General features: G+C 53.6%; 1 protein-coding gene across 1 annotated transcript in view; it reads left to right on the top strand.

The window, feature by feature from the left end:
- Olfml2a (olfactomedin like 2A) overlaps positions 1-14233 on the top strand; it is a 29061-nt gene extending 14828 nt beyond the window's left edge. The window contains exons 4-8 of the mRNA XM_047525718.1: positions 3118-3327; positions 5035-5281; positions 6288-6527; positions 8558-8743; positions 10012-14233. Coding sequence (XP_047381674.1) covers positions 3118-3327; positions 5035-5281; positions 6288-6527; positions 8558-8743; positions 10012-10616 — 1488 coding nt within the window. The 3' untranslated portion in view covers positions 10617-14233. The remainder of the gene's footprint in view (positions 1-3117; positions 3328-5034; positions 5282-6287; positions 6528-8557; positions 8744-10011) is intronic.
- Positions 14234-17068: the final 2835 nt, after the last annotated feature.

The following is a 17068-nucleotide window of genomic DNA, read 5'->3' as shown; positions in this document are numbered from 1 at the left end:
GGGCTTGATCCTGGGGAGCTTTGGGATCTGGACTCCAGCAGGGATTTGGGAGAGGGAGGCGTAGCCCCCAGGGTCCAGCCTTCGGAGAAGAGGTCTCACTGCAGCTCCAGGGCCTCTGGGAAGCCGGAAGCTTGGATGGGGAAACCGAGGCAGCTGCTGGCTGTGTGAGAGAGGTTCAAAAAGGGGCTGAACTTGTCGTTACCCTCAGTGAGCCGCAGTCAGGGCCCATGCTGCACAACTCTGAGGGCCTCATTCACGAAGGTACTGTGTCAGTGGTGCCTGCGGGGTAAATACAATATGGCAGGTCTGGCCAAGCTGGCTGGGGCTGGACTCGGGACAGCATGACTGTCCCAGAACCCTCTGTAGGAGACAGAGGTGCGAATTATCCTGTCCTGGGGAGGGTAAATGTGCCTTAGGCCTGGGCAGACAACCAGGTCGGCCCTCTGGGGACGGGGGAGTCTTGGATGAGCACGGGGGACCAGGTCGCAGGTTCAAGGGTTGCTCTCCTCTGCTGGCACAGCCAGGCCTCCGCCCATTTCCTGCATCCGGTCTCTGCTGAGACACTGGGTGTCTGGGAGCCCGCAGCTGCCAAGAGCAGGCGTGGGGGCTTCCTTTCCCAGCTTCCTTTACAGAGAGAGAGGGCACCTGGGCATCCTGTGCCCACATTGGGGGATTAACCCCTTAGTTAGCTCAGAGCCTTTGGTCACAGTGGTTTGCATTATTCAAAATGTGTTGGGTGAGTGCCTCCCAATGGCTGGGCCCAGGCCTGCGTCAGGGGAGACTCACGCCTGTTGAATTTCTTCCGTGTACCTGTATTTCCTGTGTGCCTGGCACATGCCAGGCTCTCCTGGTGCTGGCTCTGAGGCTCTCCTCCTTTGACCTTTCCTCTTGTAATCTCAGGAAATGCTAACCCACTTCACGTAACTGAGCCAGATAATCCGGAAGGTACATCTGCTGAGCCTGGAACAAATCGGAAATGATTTCCACAGCCACAGAGAAATGATTGTCTAATTATCTTCTGTTTTGCATTATCTGTGCTGTTTTTGTTAACCGTGGTTTGCTAAGTGTTAAACCTGTGGGAGAAAAACAGCTCTCTTTGCTCTCTCTGGGAGGCAATGGACAGAACAGTCTTGCTCAGGAGAAGCTGGCTCCTTCTGCCAAAGGGAGGACCCTGCCAGGGTGTCAAGCAGCAGTTTGGGGTCCCAGCTTTCCCTCTGCTCTCTTCTACCAGTGGTTCTCAACCAGGTGTGATTTTTCCCCCCTCAACCAGCAATATCTGGAGACATCTTGGGTTGCCAAGATGCCACTGGCTTCTTGTGGGTAGAGGGCAGAGATGCTGCTAAATACCCTGCAATGCACAGGACCGTCCCCAACAACAAACAGCCACTTGGCAAGTGTTAGCAATGCTGACGTCGAGAAGTCTGTCTTATGCTTTTCGACTTCGCCTTCATTGGCATCACAGTTTAAAATACGTGTTCACATTCCTTAGCCTTTCTGGTCCTCATGGTGAGGAGTTGTCATTTTGATGAGGATCCCCATTTTACAGGCCAGGAAACTGAGACTCAGAGACGTAGTCACTCGCCCAAAGTCACCCAGTCCACGAAGACAAGAGGAAGGATTTGAACCCACGTGTATCAGTCTCCTGCCTACCCCTGCTTGGTGCCTAAATCTGAGTCCTCCAGGGCTGACTGAACATAAACCGCCTTAAGGTTCTCTATTGGTTCCTGCAAGTGAAATTTGAAATGAAACTCAGATGCTCCTTGGCTTCCTGGAGCTAACTCTACTCTCTCTACCCCAGCTGAGAAGTAGGTTCTGACATACCCAGGCCTGTGGAGTCTTTGGGATCTGGGACTGTACCTACCAGGTCACCCACGTTCCCTGAATGTTGCAATGGGCCAGGCAAACCTTAGTTCATGACGGATTCAGAGTGAGGACATCGGGGTTCTGAGCAGTCTGTTGCCAGCAGGATTTAGGAGCAGGGGTAGACTGGGGATGGGGTGGGAGCTGCTAAAGCCAGCCAGGTCCCAGCAGGAGGAGATGAGGCATGCAGAAAAGCAGCCCTGGAGGAGAGGCAGGGCTCGGGGCTTGGGAGGACCCCCAGGCTCAGGAGGGGGTGTCCAAGACCAAAGTCTGCCCCACAGCAAACCCCAGTTTACTCCATCTACATTGTTTGAGGATTTTATAAAAAGAAGGTATTTATGAGCTGCGACCATAACTCAGAGTGAAGCATTTGCCTAGCTTGTGCCAGACCCTGGGTTCCATCCTCCCTACTAAAAAAAAAAGAAGAAGAAGAAGAAGAAATAAGGTATTTACTTATGTATTACTTGTAACATTAAAAATTTTTTTAAATATCAAAAGGTCAGGAGCAACTTAAGTGACCATCCCTAGGGGTCTGGCTAACTAAATTCTGACTTGTGCATACAGTGATATAATGTGTGGTCATTAAAAGGACCAGGGAGCACTATCTAGACAGATATGGAACAGTCCCCAAAACAGGCTGTTAAATGAAAAAGAAAAGTATTGAAAAGATATATGTGTATATACATTTTTTTTGGTACTGGGGATTAAACTCAGCCATGCCCTAGCACTGAGCTGCATCCTCAGTCCTTTTTATTTCTTATTTTGAAACAGAGTCTTGCTAAGTTGCTGGGGCTGACCTCGAACCTGCGATCCTCCTGCCTCAGCCTCCCAAATCACTGGGATTTACAGGGTACCCAGGTCCTGACTGTACATATACATTTGCCTCTATCACTGTACAGACTCGTTAGAAGGACATGCAAGAAATGCATAACATCTGTCAGCACTGAGAAATAAACAAGGCTGAGAGAGAGAGATTTCAAACCTGTTTATATCTTTTTTATTTAGTATCATAAATGCATATTATCTATATTTTCATTCCTTCACTTGTTAAATTCAAAAAATGAGTCACCACAGGGCCTCATAGTATGTGCTTTGTTCTGCCTCTCCTTGCCGGTGTCACCCTGTCTGGGCCCCTACCCCTGCCCCAGCTCTGCCCAGAAGACTGGGCAGCAGGGCTGCATGGCCAAGTGGGGCAGCCCTCTGGGGTGGGAGGTCACAGAAAGCAGGTCAAGGAACGACCTTACTCCTGCCCCACAGAGCATCAAGGCCAACCTGAGCCAGGAGAACGAGGTGGTGAAGGAGAGCGTGCGCCACCTCAGCGAGCAGCTGAAGAGCTACGAGAACCACTCAGACATCATGATGAGCATCAAGAAAGAGCTGTCCAGTCTGGGCCTCCAGCTGCTGCAGAGGGATGCGGCTGCTGTCCCTGCCGCTGCCTCGGCCACGGGCCCTGGTAGCAAGGTCCAGGTGAGGCCCCAGCTCTGACCACAGTCCAGAGGGTGACAGGAATTGGTGACAGGGGACAGGGCACCAGGACTCAGCCCTCAGGGCTGTAGGGCAGGGCTGAGGTCTGGCACGCCTAGAGAGTCCTTGGCAGGCAGGGCGAGGGCAGTGGGTGTTGTGGGCCGGGGGCGCGGATGTGTAGATTTGGCCAAGGGGGCTGATCCCAAATTTCCAAACCAGTAGGGACAAGGCTGTGGAGATGACACTCGCATCTCACCCTGGGAGAGCAGGTCAGCTCCCCTGCAAAACTGCCTTCAGCCTCCCGGGCTCTGGCTGGGTTGTGCCTGCTCCGTGGGATGCGGGCGATGCCTCAGGGACCCTGGAGACTAACGGCAGTGCCTCCACCCTCCCATCTCCAGGCTCCGCAGAGTGCACACGTTTCTTTGTGCAGGTTTGAGGAAGGCCCACCCTGCAGGCAAACTGCAAAAAACGCCCCCCCACTGGACAGGTCAATTGGAAAAGCGGGGCTGGGGCGCCTTTGGGTTCATAAATTGTGCAGTCTCCTTCCTAGGATGGACACCTGCCGGGTGTGTGGCTTCACAAAGGGAGTACAGACAGGCCGCATCCCCATTCGGGCCCCTCCAGTCAGTCGCCCGTGGGCAGGACACAGCCTGGTGACCTTGGTTTTTGGTGAGCAGCAGAAGAAGGGACCTGACATTTCTGGAATTCCTGCTCGAAGCCTGATTCTCGCATTGATGTTATCAGTTCACTCCAGAGCCACCTGCGAGGAGGGTTTGGCCCTAGCCATTTGGCAGATGAGGAAGCAGGGAGAGTGGACCCACGGGGAGAGGTTGGCTGAGCTGCGTGACTGCCAAGCCCCAACCCTTCCTCCCCACCTCTCAGCCTCCTGTGCTGACATTGTGATAGTGGGGCCATTTGTGACTGCAGCAGGACCGCCTAGGTACTGATAAAGCACAGAGGAAGCCTGCACCTCGGCCCAGAGCTGGCTTCCTGCTCATTCCGGTGCCAGCTCTGCAGGCGCAAATGAGTGCTGTTTTGGCAACAGCACAGAGGCCACTCGCTGCTGTGCTTGCCATATCTGCCGGAGCTTCTGCCTAACAATGGGTGACGTCACAGGTCCTGTGTTCTTGTGCCAAGCCAGCATCAGAGGCATTTGAATAGGAAGTGAAAATAGCGAAACGCACAGACATTTAAAATGGCATGTCCTGGGGCAGCGTAACCAACCGCCCCAGTTAGCCTGGGACTGAAGGGTTTCCCAGGATGCAGGGCTTTCATTGCTAAAACTGGGAGTTCTGGACACATTAGGATGAGTTGGTCACCCTGCAGAGGGATCCAAGAACCTCTCCCCTGCCCACGCACTAAGACCAGTGAATGAGAGAGGCCAACCTGGGAGGCAGGAGGGGGTGCCTCCTCAGGGAACCAGTCAGTCGTATATAACCCCAGGTGAAGAGTGGACAGAAGTTGGGAAATGGGACAGGAATCTAACCTATCAGGTTGACTCTCAAGTCTGCAAAGGAACTGGAGAACCATGACAGAGGCCAATCAGTCATGGATGTAGCCGTTGTAGGAGGGGAAGGAAAGCGATGAACGCTTGGGATGCAGGGTTTGAAACAACATGACTATCCCCAGCACCCCATGCTGTGTTCCTGTGACCCCCCCAAAACATCCTCTCTACTATTCCTCAAGTCTGAGACTTCCCTTCTCTCCCAGGACACAGCTGGAGGGAAAGGCAAGGATACCAACAAATATGGCGGCATGCAGAAGAGCTTTGCAGACAGGGGCCTCCCGAAAGTGCCTAAGGAGAAGCTGCTGAAGGTGGAGAAGCTGAGGAAGGAGAGCAGCAAGGGCAGACTCCAGCCCACAGCCAAGCCCCGAGCTCTAGCCCAGCAGCAGGCTGTGATCCGGGGTTTCACCTACTACAAAGCAGGCAAGCAGGAGGTGACTGAGGCCGTGGCTGGTGAGTTGGAAGGGAACAGGCACTTTGGGGAGTGGGGCTTTGCTGAGAGATGGCCTTCTTCAGGGATCTGCCTGTCTTCTCTGCATTCAGATGGCCCCAGATTCTGGCTCCATCCCTTCCTTATCTGTTGGATCCCCTTCATTCATCCGCACTGAGCCTCATACGCTCTCAGAGGGTTGTTAGGAAGGAAACGATAGAACCAACACGAGGCCCTGAGGACACACCTGAGGGGTGTCCTAATCCTGCTCCCCCTTCCTGGGTCCAGTGAAACCCTCTGTAAGGCCATGTTCAAGCAGGGAGGAAGGTAAGACAGTCAGGGTCCTGTCTCCTTCAACATCCCCTTGTTTCTTGGCCTCTCAGGGCTCAGTGGCTTCTATCACCAATCCGTGGTGCCAGCTGCTGTCATGATTCCTGCCAGCTCAGCCTGGCCACAGCACAGGACCTCTGACCCTGGCTGGGCCACTGCCCAGGAACAGCTGCAAGCATCTGACTCTACCAGCAAGGCCTGTGGGAAAAGGGCCCTGGGAGGCTGCCGAGGTCAGGTCCCCTGCAGCTGCCCCTGACTAGAGGGCCTGTGCCCTGGAATTGAGTCTAGGACACAATTGAAAGAATTGGTACGAAGTTCTCAACACTAAGAAAAGAAAGGAGCCTCATATTTGGAAGCACACATTTGCCAGGACCTGTACAAACATTTTATATACATTTTCCTCTGACCAACACAATCGCCTCGGCTGGCGGGCCTCATGATACGCATTTCACACAGGTGGAAACTGAGGCCTCCAAGGCAGGGAGACTTGCCCATAAAAACTGTCCCACAGAGGGGGAGGGGGAGCTAGGCCTGGGGCCTGCGCGCTGACCAGGAAGCCCTCCCCGCCTCCCACTTCAGAGCCTTTCACGTCCTCGGATGTGGGGAGACCTTCAGGAGGCCTCCCCTTCCCTGGCCCATGGCTCTGCAGCTGCCGGGAGCCTGGCGGGCCTGGGGTTGAAAAGAGTCTTCTCTCTGCAGACAACACGCTCAAGGGCACTTCCTGGCTGGAGCAGCTGCCACCCAAGGTGGAGGGCAAACCCCCCGAGGCCAACTCTGCAGAGTTGGAGCAGGACGATGCTGCCCCAAGGGCTTCAGAGGAAGTTGACCTGGGCCCCAACACCCGTGCCTCAGACCCTGCCACCACCTCCACCACCCCAGCCCCCACCACCAGACCCCTGCCCACCGAGGCTCCTTCACGCCCAGAAGCCCCCAGCCAAGGTGAGTAAACCTCACGGGAATCAGTAGACTACAGCCTGTGGCCAAGTCCAGCTCATGGCCTGTTTGTTGGACCTTCAAACTGAGAATGGTTTTTACATTTTTAAAAAGTTATTGGAGCTGCTGCGATGGCACTCTCCTGTGATAGCAGGGACTTGGGGGCTGAGGCCGGAGGCCCAAGTTCCAGACCAGTCTGGGCAGCTTAGTGAGACCCTGTCTCCAATAAACAAACAAACAAACAAACAAACAAACAAACAAACGGGGCTGGGGTGTAGCTCAGTGGTAGAGCACCCTGGGTTCAATCCCCAGTACGGGGGGGAAAATCAGCAACTATTTTCATTTCTTTATTTCCTCTGTCCAGTCTTGGAGTTTGTCAATTCTGTTTGTTGCTTTGCCCTGCTGGGAATTAAACCCAGGACCCCAAGCATGCCCAGCAAGTGCTCTGCCTCTGAGTCATACCCCAGGCCTCTTTGTTTTTATGTTCACGTTTATAGTTTTTTTGTTTTTGTTTTTTTGGAGGGATATTAGAGCTTGAACACAGGGGCACTGGACCACAGAGCCAACCCTATTTTATATTTTATTCAGAGACAGGGTCTCCTGAGTTGCTCAGTGCCTCACTTTTGCTGAAACTGGCTTTGAACTCATAATCCTCCTGCTTCAGCCTCCTAAGTGGCTATGTAGTTTTGACTTATGTCACAGAGTAGAAATCGTCACTCAGTCGTTGATCTTGTCCCTGCTCTGGTCCGAGCGCTTCCACTCACAGGCATCATTCTTGAGGGATCCGCCAGCAATGCGGACAACAGCTGCAGCTTTGGTGGCTGCTTCTAATGTCAGAAAACTGGGAACACCTAGAGAACCAGCGCTGCGGGGAGACTGAGTGAAGCAAAGGGCACAGCTGTCTGGTGGCCTGATGTGGGAAATTGCCCGCGGAGAGGGAAAACAGAGTGCAAACTGTGTATGGAGGAGAATCAGCTTCGTGAGGTGGATCTGAAAGGCACACGTGCCAAGGACAAAGAAAAGAAGAATGTACAGCATGGTTAAAATTTTTTTGGATAATGAAATTCTTTTAGGACTTTGTTTTTTGTTTTTGTTTCAGGATTCTTGATTTAACAAAATTTTAATGGACGAACGAAAACTTTATGTATATATGGTATACAACATGATATCTGGACATAGGTATACATGCAGAGTGGCTAAATCGGACTAATTTTCCTGTATCATACCTCACATTCCAGTTTTTGTGATTGAACACTTGAAATCTACGCTCTGAGCCATTTTTAAATATGGAATATACCAAACTCATTCCTCCCATCTACTAAACTTGGACTCCTTTGACCACCACTTCCCTACCTGCTGGCCCCCGATCATCACCTTTCCACTCTCTGCTTCTGTGAATTTGACTTTTCTAGATCCCACATATAATAGATAATGGAAGTTTGAATCCTATTTACTTTCTCCATTCTTCTTTTCTGAAGGTTCCATATTTTCCATATTTTTTCCTTCTCTCTTTTTTCTTTTTTTCTTTTTTTTTTTTTTTTTTTGGTACCAGGGATTGAACCCAAGGATGCTTAACCCCAGCCCCACCCCCCACCCCTTTTTTAATAGCAGCTTTTATTCTTTTTTTTTTTTTTTTTTTTTTTGTGGTGCTGGAGATTAAACGCAGGGCAAGCACTCTACCAACTAAGCTATCTCCCCAGCAGCCCCCCAGCCCTTTTTTATATTTTATTTTGAGACAGTCTCACTAAGTTGCTTAGTACCGCTCTAAACTGCTGAGGTTGGCTTTGAACGTGCGATCCTCTTGCCTCAGCTTCCCAAACTGCTGGGATTACAGGTGTGCGCCACCACACCCGGTAATGTCCATGTTTTCTACAATGACCAGGCTTTGGTGGATCAGGGGGAAAGGGGGAAGAAAAGGCCACAAACAAAACAACAAGAGGGACTTAAGTTAGACACAGATCACGATCCCAGTGTCATTGCTCTGGCTTGGGTCTGTGGGCCTAAGTACCAGATTCTGCACCCTTTGCTCCCTACAGGCAGGGAGGCCACCTGTGAGGGTACCCTCCGGGCCGTGGACCCCCCGGTGAGGCACCACAGCTACGGGCGCCATGAGGGGGCCTGGATGAAGGACCCTGCAGCTCAGGATGACAGGATCTACGTCACCAACTACTACTATGGAAACAGCCTGGTGGAGTTCCGCAACCTGGAAAACTTCAAGCAAGGTCAGAGACCAGGATGTGGGAGGGGGCAGAGTGTGGCAGTCTGGGGACAGCCCCTAGAAACTTGGCCCTCCTTTATCTTGTGATTTCCTGTGGTCCAGCCTGGCCTAGCTCCCGATCATCAGCTGCCCCAAGGAAAGGAGTCTGGGGGGCACTGCCCCAGGGGCCCAGCAGGCCCCATGGCACCTGGCGTGCTGGCACTGTGCCAGGAGCTACTATGCAGGGGCAAGCAAGATGGATGCAGTCCCACCACAGGAATATAACTGACCCCTGAGGGGGCAATTCTGAGCGTCCACCAGTTGAGTGCCTACTGTGTGCTCATTACCCATGTGTGCCAGCTCGTGGTATCTCCTAAGTCCCTGGAGTGAGAGTTATTACCTGTTTCACAGGTGAGCAGGCTCTGGGGCCTCAGGGATCTGGATGGACTGTCAGCACAGGGAAGGGCAGAATTTCAGTGATCAGATCTGGGGCCTGATGGGGGAAAGGGGTCATTTAGACATGGCCTGCCCTCCAGAGGTCCCCAGTCTGCAAGAGGGAGACAAAGGCTTAAGAGAGACAATTTCAGTACAGCCTTAGAGGAGCGCGGCCTGGGGCACCGAGGGAAGAGTCCCCGGCAGCGATGCTGAGCAGAGCCCTGGAGGAAGAATGGGAGGAAGCCAGGCAAATAGCGCTGGCAATGCCAGGAAGCGTGGGGCCTGGGTCGGGGAGGCCCGGGGAGGCCTCCTGAGCACCCTGAGAGCCTCGGAGTCAGAGCATAGACTGGAATAGCTAGGTCTTTCCTCTCCAGCTCGAAATCCACCTGGTCTCTGCCTCGAGCAGCTCACAGGCTGGCGGAGAAAACCAGTGATAAGTTCGAAGGCAAAGGGTCCTGGGAGGCTAGGGGCGAGGCGCCTCAGCTCAGCCTGGCGGGGCCAGGGAGGGCTTCCTGGAGAAGGTCACGCTGGCTGACTGGATGGGGAACGATCTCCCAGACGGAGGAAGAGCATGGGCAAAGGCCCTGGCCTGGCATCATCCTGCAGGGTGAGCCATCCCACGGCTCACGACCCTCTGAGCCTGTCCTCACAGGCACACGGGATGGGGTCACAACTCCTCATGGCCCTGAGGTGTTGGCTAGGACGCCGAGTCCAGGGCCAGGCACATGGCACTCTTGGTACGGAGTGCTTTGCCCGTGCTTGCAAGCCCTTGCTGGCCTCGGGTGTGCAGGGTGGGCTGCGGGTAGTGGCTGCGGGAGTTCAGGAGGCTCTGGTGTGACTGTCGCCCTCCACGTGCAGGCCGCTGGAGTAACATGTATAAGCTGCCCTACAACTGGATCGGCACTGGCCACGTGGTGTACCAGGGCGCCTTCTACTACAACCGGGCCTTCACCAAGAACATCATCAAGTACGACCTGCGGCAGCGCTTCGTGGCCTCCTGGGCGCTGCTGCCCGATGTGGTCTATGAGGACACCACACCCTGGAAGTGGCGCGGCCACTCGGATATCGACTTTGCCGTGGACGAGAGTGGCCTGTGGGTGATCTACCCCGCCGTGGACGACCTGGACGAGGCTCAGGCCGAGGTGATCGTGCTGAGCCGCCTGGACCCTGGCGACCTGTCGGTGCACCGGGAGACCACGTGGAAGACGCGGCTGCGACGGAACTCCTATGGGAACTGCTTCCTGGTGTGTGGCGTGCTGTACGCCGTGGACACCTACAACCAGCATGAAGGCCAGGTGGCCTACGCCTTTGACACGCACACGGGCACCGAAGCTCGGCCACAGCTGCCCTTCCTCAACCAGCACGCCTACACCACCCAGATCGACTACAACCCCAAGGAGCGGGTGCTCTACGCCTGGGACAATGGCCACCAACTCACCTATGCCCTTCACTTTGTGGTCTGAGTGGGGACCTGGGCTCACAGGATGGAGCAGCGGTGGGCATGGGGTCTCCCCCCTGCAACTCCTGCAACTCACTGTCAGCAAATATTTCTTGGAGTATCCCAAGCTGGGTGCTGGGCCTACAGTAGCAGCCAGGAGAGCACCTCCTCAGCACCTAGCAGGTGACCCTTGATTCTTTGTGCCTAGCACTGTGCCAGGCGCTTGACATGCACTTAACCTTTTAATCCTCCCCACGCCTCCCTTGGAGTTCGAGATCATTAAGCCCATTTTGCAGATGAGAAGAATGAGGCCCAGAGAAACAGCAACCCAGCTGGGATCAGGCAGGCTGTGTTCTTACTCTAGCCCATTTTGTAGATGAGGAGACTTCACCAAGCTCTCCCCCACCTCCAGCCCTCTCCCCTCATTTCCCCTGTCCACCCAACTGTCTCCCTTCCCAGCACTGCACAAAGTCAGATAGGCCTTTGGGGCCAATGCACTGGTGTCCACCATCCCAGGCCCCTGTTCTTGTTGAGCTGCTGGTGGCCTTGGGCTTTGGGTCCCTTGGCCAATGTCTCTGCTTCTTGCCTTTAGCCAGCCCTCCCACCTCACCCCACCCTCTGCTCAGCCACATTCCGAACCTCCACCGTCACCTAGCCACCGAGTAGAAACCACACCCCAGGAGAAATCCTGGCGGCTGTTCCAAGGCCCCTCCCTCAGGCACTCACTTGTGTTCTCCCTTGTTCTTCACCAGCGGCATGTGTTTCTGCAGCAGCTGGGAAGGGCCCAGGCAGCTGCCTGTGAGGGTGGGGAGCTGGCCGAGGCCCATCCACTCACCCAAAGCACTGGCTTCGGCCTTGGGTCCCCTTCCTGGCCCCTCCCTTGGGGTCTGGGGTCCTTTCTCTCTGGGCCTTCAAAGCCACAAGCTATGCACACTCAGGGATACCTCCAGGTCTGCCATGAGCAAGGCCCTCAGCCCAGGGGCTGGTCCATAATGGCCCAGGTTCCCTCTTCCTTGTCAGTCCTGGCCTGGTCATTGCTGGGCAGACACGTCTGAGCAGCGAGCTTTTCCTGGCTTCAAGATATTGGTGCCAGGGCTGCCCCACGTCCGGGACTTGGGGCTGAAGATTCACTTGGTCAAGTGACTCCCCAGAGCCTTGGACCTGGGCAGCCCAGACCTTTAATCTACAAGACCTTTAAACCTGAAGCTCATTGGCTTCACACAGTAATCTTAGAGCTGGAAAGACATTCTATAGCCACTTAAAGAAACTCCCTTTTTTGCTAAAAAAAGAAAATAGGTCCAGAAAGTTTTAGAAGATGGCTTCAAGGCACACACAGCCAGTCTCCTTCCAAAGGGCTTTGTCTCGACCTTTTATTCTCCTGGCTTGGAGGCAGCTCTGCCTGGGAAGGCAAAGACTCCAGCACCTTGAAGGTACCCGCTGCCAATCCCGACAGCCCCTGGACCTGCCCTCTTCCCTGCGCCCACCGGCCAGCTCCCTGCATATCGGTAGGTTTGAACACCCAGCTGCCCTGTTAGAAGTTCAGCTGCCTGGCCAAGAGGGCAAGGAAATGGATTTTGTGCAGAGTACATCTCTCCCTCCGTCATCAGGTGATTTGCTTTGCTTAAGCTATAATACACCCTTGGAATCAAGGGGGACAATGACACCCAGCCAGGCCAGGTGTGACTCATAGAGGAGGACACATCCAGCCTCCCCACCCAACTTACAGCCTCTTCAGAGGGCTATGGGCCTGGCCTTTGCTTGGCCCTGGGCGTGGGTCTTCCAAGGTTGTGTTGTGACACTGTAGTCCACCCACGCGAGACTCATTGAGGCCCTATTTCTTCATTAGTCTGAGACCAGACGGGTTTTGAAAAATTAAACGACAAGCAGCCTTGTTTTCCAGGGGGCATGATGCTGGTCACAGTCCCCATATACACAACAGTCCCTTTCTGTTTTCAGCTTACGTGCTAAGAGCTTACAGCTCTTTTCCTCATTTACAGACAGTCACACTGGAGTCCAGAGAGGTTAGGCCACTGGTCACATAGGCAACTGAGGGGAGATTCAGTGTTCAGAGTCGGGTGATAGAACCAAGCCACACGCAGGACCTTGCGTCCTCCTGACAGTGGAGATAAACACTCTGAATGTGCCCATTTTATAGTTGAGGACTCTGAGGCAAAGGGACTTACCCAGAGTCACACAGCAGCTTAGCCTCTGGCAGACTTGGGGTTTCAGGACTGGTCAGTACATGTTCTTTGCCACCTGTGGCCACTCTAATGCCAGCACCAGAAGCAGTGGCCATTGCTCTCATCCAGTGTGGCCAGGAGAGAAGCCACAAGAAGTGGACTGGGGCCAGCTAGTACAGAACCTTGCATGCCAAGCCAGTTGTGTCTGGAGCAAAGCTGAATTTAAATTGACAGAGAAAAGGAAAATCTAAGGTGGATTGTAATTGGATTTTTTCCTGTCTGCGATGGAAGGTAGGGAAGGATGTGTGGGGGGGAACTGGAAGCAGTCCGTCTCCGCCAACTTGGAGGCTCTAAAGGAAACCTGACCCCATCAGATTTTTTTTTTTAATCAATCTTGGGCTTTATTACATTTGGCAACAGGTACTTCAAACAAGGAAGGGCCTGGACCAGGGAGGGCCAACACTTCTTACTGACCTTGGCTGTGAAGCCAAAGGAAGCTGTCTCGTGTTTCTGAACAACGTGATGCATGAAGGGGCTTTGGCTGCTGCCTTGGATTCCTCCCTCGTCGTTTCCAGATCTTATTTTTTATTTTTTTTCCCAGTGCTAGGGGTAGAACTAGGGCCTGGCACTTGCTATGTAAGTTCTCTATCACGAGGCCACACCCCAGTCCCCAGGCTGTCTCCGGGGAGGAAGGAAGAGGGCTTCTGTCTTGGAGACAGCGGCGCAGAAGGTGAGGCCAGGCAGTTTCCCAGGGAAAGATTTGAGAGCACCTGAAAGCCCGTGTGTTCCAGAGCAGCTTTTGCTCCATTGGAGATGGCTGTGGTCTCAGAAGGACACAGCACTGTGTGGCCGTCAGAGACGGGAATTAGTTAAGGAGGTCCGTCTGGAACCCAGCCTCACCTCCGTGCCACAGGTAGGGACGTTAACTCATACAGCTAAGGACCTGTGACTTAGTGAGGACAGAGGGCTGCAGAGGACCCAAGCAGCTTGACAGGCTCCGTCACTCATCCGCCCAGGGTCTCCCAGGTTGGCATCATCTCCCCTTTACTGGGTGATGAACCTCAGGGTCAGAGAGGTCAGGCAATCAACTCAGGGTCAGTTTCCTAACGAGTAGAGAGGCAAGATTTGAAACAGGTCTGTTTTTAAGCCAAAACCCCAAATTAACTGTTGTTAGGAATCTTGTAACTAGTATGTTTTCTTCTTGGTTGTGGCTCTGGAAGCTCAAAGTCAAATTTGAGATCACTTTTAACAACTGTACTGAATCTCCTGCTGGACCCTCTCCATTCTGGTTTTCCGCATGTACCTTTACCCTGATCTAATCTTTATTTTTATTCTATCGTATTTTATCTATTTTTGTAAGTTGCCACAATACCTTTTTTTTAGTATTAAGGTGGCCTATGTATAAATAAAATCCTTGATCCGAAGCTTGACTTAAAAGTCTTAACTAAATACCGTGATCTAGGGCTGGGGCGTGGCTCAGGGGCAGAGGGCTTGCCTGACACGTGCCAGGCCCCGGGTTCTGTCCCCAGCACCAAATCAATCAATCAATAAACAATAAATGCTGTGGTCTGTATCTTTATCATAACACATACATTTAATAACTCTCTTAAAGTTCTCATTTGCCGTATGAACTGGCCCTGCTCCACATTTCCTGGAATCTAAACTGAATGATGAGCTACACAGAATTCAACTCCGGCTAAAAACTAGACCCCTCTCTGGGGAGAAGTAGGGTGCATCCTCCCTAATGGTGGTCAGGCAGGGTCGCCCAGTCACTCTCCCAGCTTCATGTGCTGGCTGCAGAGAGAGGACTGCTATGTCCACAAGCTCCCGGGTCAGGATGTGGAGCTAAGGGAGAGCTAAGAACAAAGGCAAGTGCCTACCCGGGAAATTTGAGAGGAGCCTTGGAAAGCTCATAAGCCTACATTTCCCAAACTTCAGCCTCTTGGGTACCCTCCCCACAACTTTCGTCACCTCTCTTTCCCATCTGTGGGATGACACTGTTTCTCTTCAGCTGATTCCATTCCGCTTACTAAAATAATTTTATTTCCAAAGGAAACTTTATAAATTGTTAGCCAAATGAAACAGAACAATTTTTTGAAGAGGAAGTTTATATTACAATTATAAAAGAAAGTATCAGTGACCACGAATACAAAATGATCACAAACGGGGATGCTTCATGGAAATTAAGTGGCCTTGTTACCTTCAGGTCTGTACTGTGCCTGCTAAGCCCCAGGCCCAGTCGCCTCCCTTTGTCAAAAAAAGAAGATTATGGTAAACTCAGCGGCTCTGGAGGCTGAGGCAGGAGGATTGTGAGTTCAAAGCCAGCCTCAGCAACTTAGTGAGGCCCTAAGCAACTCAGTGAGACCCTGTCTCTAAATAAAATATAAAATAGGGCTGGGGATGTGGCTCAGTGGTTAAGCACCCCTGGGTTCAACACCCCCCCAAAAAAAATGGAAGATTATGGGGCTGAGCGCTTGCCTGGACAAGAGCCTGGCATTGAAAAGAAAATTTTAAAAAAGGATTGGCAAGTGTGGAGGGATGGAGCCTGAAGTGGACAGCAAGTAGCAGCAAGAAAGCAGAGATTGTCCTGGAGTAACTGGAGGGGTGGGGTGTGAGGGAAGGGCTCCCTCCCCTATGACTCAGTGGCCCTTCGAGTGTGGCTGAGGTACCACCCGAGCTGTCTCAAACCCCTGATGAGCCACAGACTAAGACCAACCCTCCCCTCCAAATACACAGACACATGGACGTGCTCAGCCAGGCCTTCCCTCCCAGACTCCCCCACCCGGAAGCAGGCCTGTCCTGTGGCCCTTGGCAAGAGGGTCCTGCTCTCTACAGGTCAGACCTACCAGGAACACAGCGCCACACCTTCAGAGCAGGGGCCTCTGGGGCCATGCCCCTCTCACCCTCCATTCCCCTGCCCAGGGTTGACCCTGGTCCCATGCAAGCCAAACATGGCTAGGCTTTGGGTAAACGGACTATGGCCTTTTCCCTGAGGCCTGTCTACTCCCCACTGCCCCGCCTTCCCTGGCCTAAGTTCCCAGCCAGTAGGGCTTCGCATCAGCTGTCCCTCTGCCTGGCACACTGGTACATGCCCTTAGGCATGGCTGCCTCCCTTGTGACTTTCAGGTCCCCATTCCCCAGGGAGACTGTCCCTTAGGATGAGCCTGAAGTTGGTCGGGTCACATGCTCTGTATTCCTGTGTATTGCTTTATTAGCTTGGGCTCCGTCAGAGCACAGCTTGTCCCTCACTACACCAGCACCCAGGAACCCACAGTGAACGTCTGCTAACAGGGTGACCTGCCTTAGCATGGACAGGTTCATCCCGTCTCCTGAGCAAGCCACCGTTGGCGCCAAGGTCGTGGCCACCAGCTGAGCTGCGATTCTTTCATTTATTAGTTGAGGTCACCCAGAAGTCTGGTTCCGCACAGAAATCTCTAAAAGGCAGCTTCAGACCCCTAAGACGGGAGAGCAGAGAGAAATGAGAAAACCCACCTTCCCGGGCAAACACGTGCCTGAGACCCCACCCTGGTCTCCCACAGGGACATGCCCAGCAGGGAAAGCTGTGGCATTTCTCGTCTGTGGCAATAAGACCGCCATGGGGCTGGACAGAGAGTTTGAGGCCACTCTGGTGGTACGGTCAGAGGACACAGAGCTGTGTGGGCCTGGGCTGCCCAAGCCTAGTCCTGGTCAGCTTGGAGCACAAGAACAGGAGGGCAGTGCGGAGGCCAGGAGTGGAGGGCAGTGCGGAGGCCAGGAGAGCAGTGTGGAGGCCAGGAGGGCAGTGCGGAGGCCAGGAGGGCAGTGCGGAGGCCAGGGCAGTTTTCTGAGACCTGACACGGGAGTGCTCAGGGAGCAGCGGCTGCTGCTACAGTTGTGACCAGTTAACTCTCTGCTCAAAGGGAGGATCCACCCACCACCCTGCAGGTCACGCACCACGACGGTCCACACGACTGCTCCCTTCCTCGGGGGAGGCGCGGGGTGCCGGGCTGAATGTCTCCTTGCTGCCCTCAAAAGCTCACTGGGAGGTGGGAAGCCGCCATCAGTCCTGGGTGTTCTTGGTGCTGGAAGAGTGGAGAGCCCTGGGGCCCTGTGCTTGGAGTCACAGGAATCCCCCACCCGGGACCACAGAGCCCAACACCCCACCAGCTTCCACGTCAGAGCAAAAGGAGCTGCCTCTGGTCACCACTGATGGTGTGGTCCTTGAAAGGGATCTCTTTGACCTTGAGATTCCTCCCTTGGACCTCAAGGCCCTAAAAGCTACCCTTGGCCAGGGTGGGAAAGGGAGAAATAATAGGAA

Source organism: Sciurus carolinensis, chromosome 14, assembly GCF_902686445.1.
Source record: "Sciurus carolinensis chromosome 14, mSciCar1.2, whole genome shotgun sequence".
Lineage (NCBI taxonomy): Eukaryota > Metazoa > Chordata > Mammalia > Rodentia > Sciuridae > Sciurus > Sciurus carolinensis.
The sequence above is the reverse complement of the archived record's forward strand: the minus strand, read 5'-3'. Positions and strand labels throughout refer to the sequence as shown.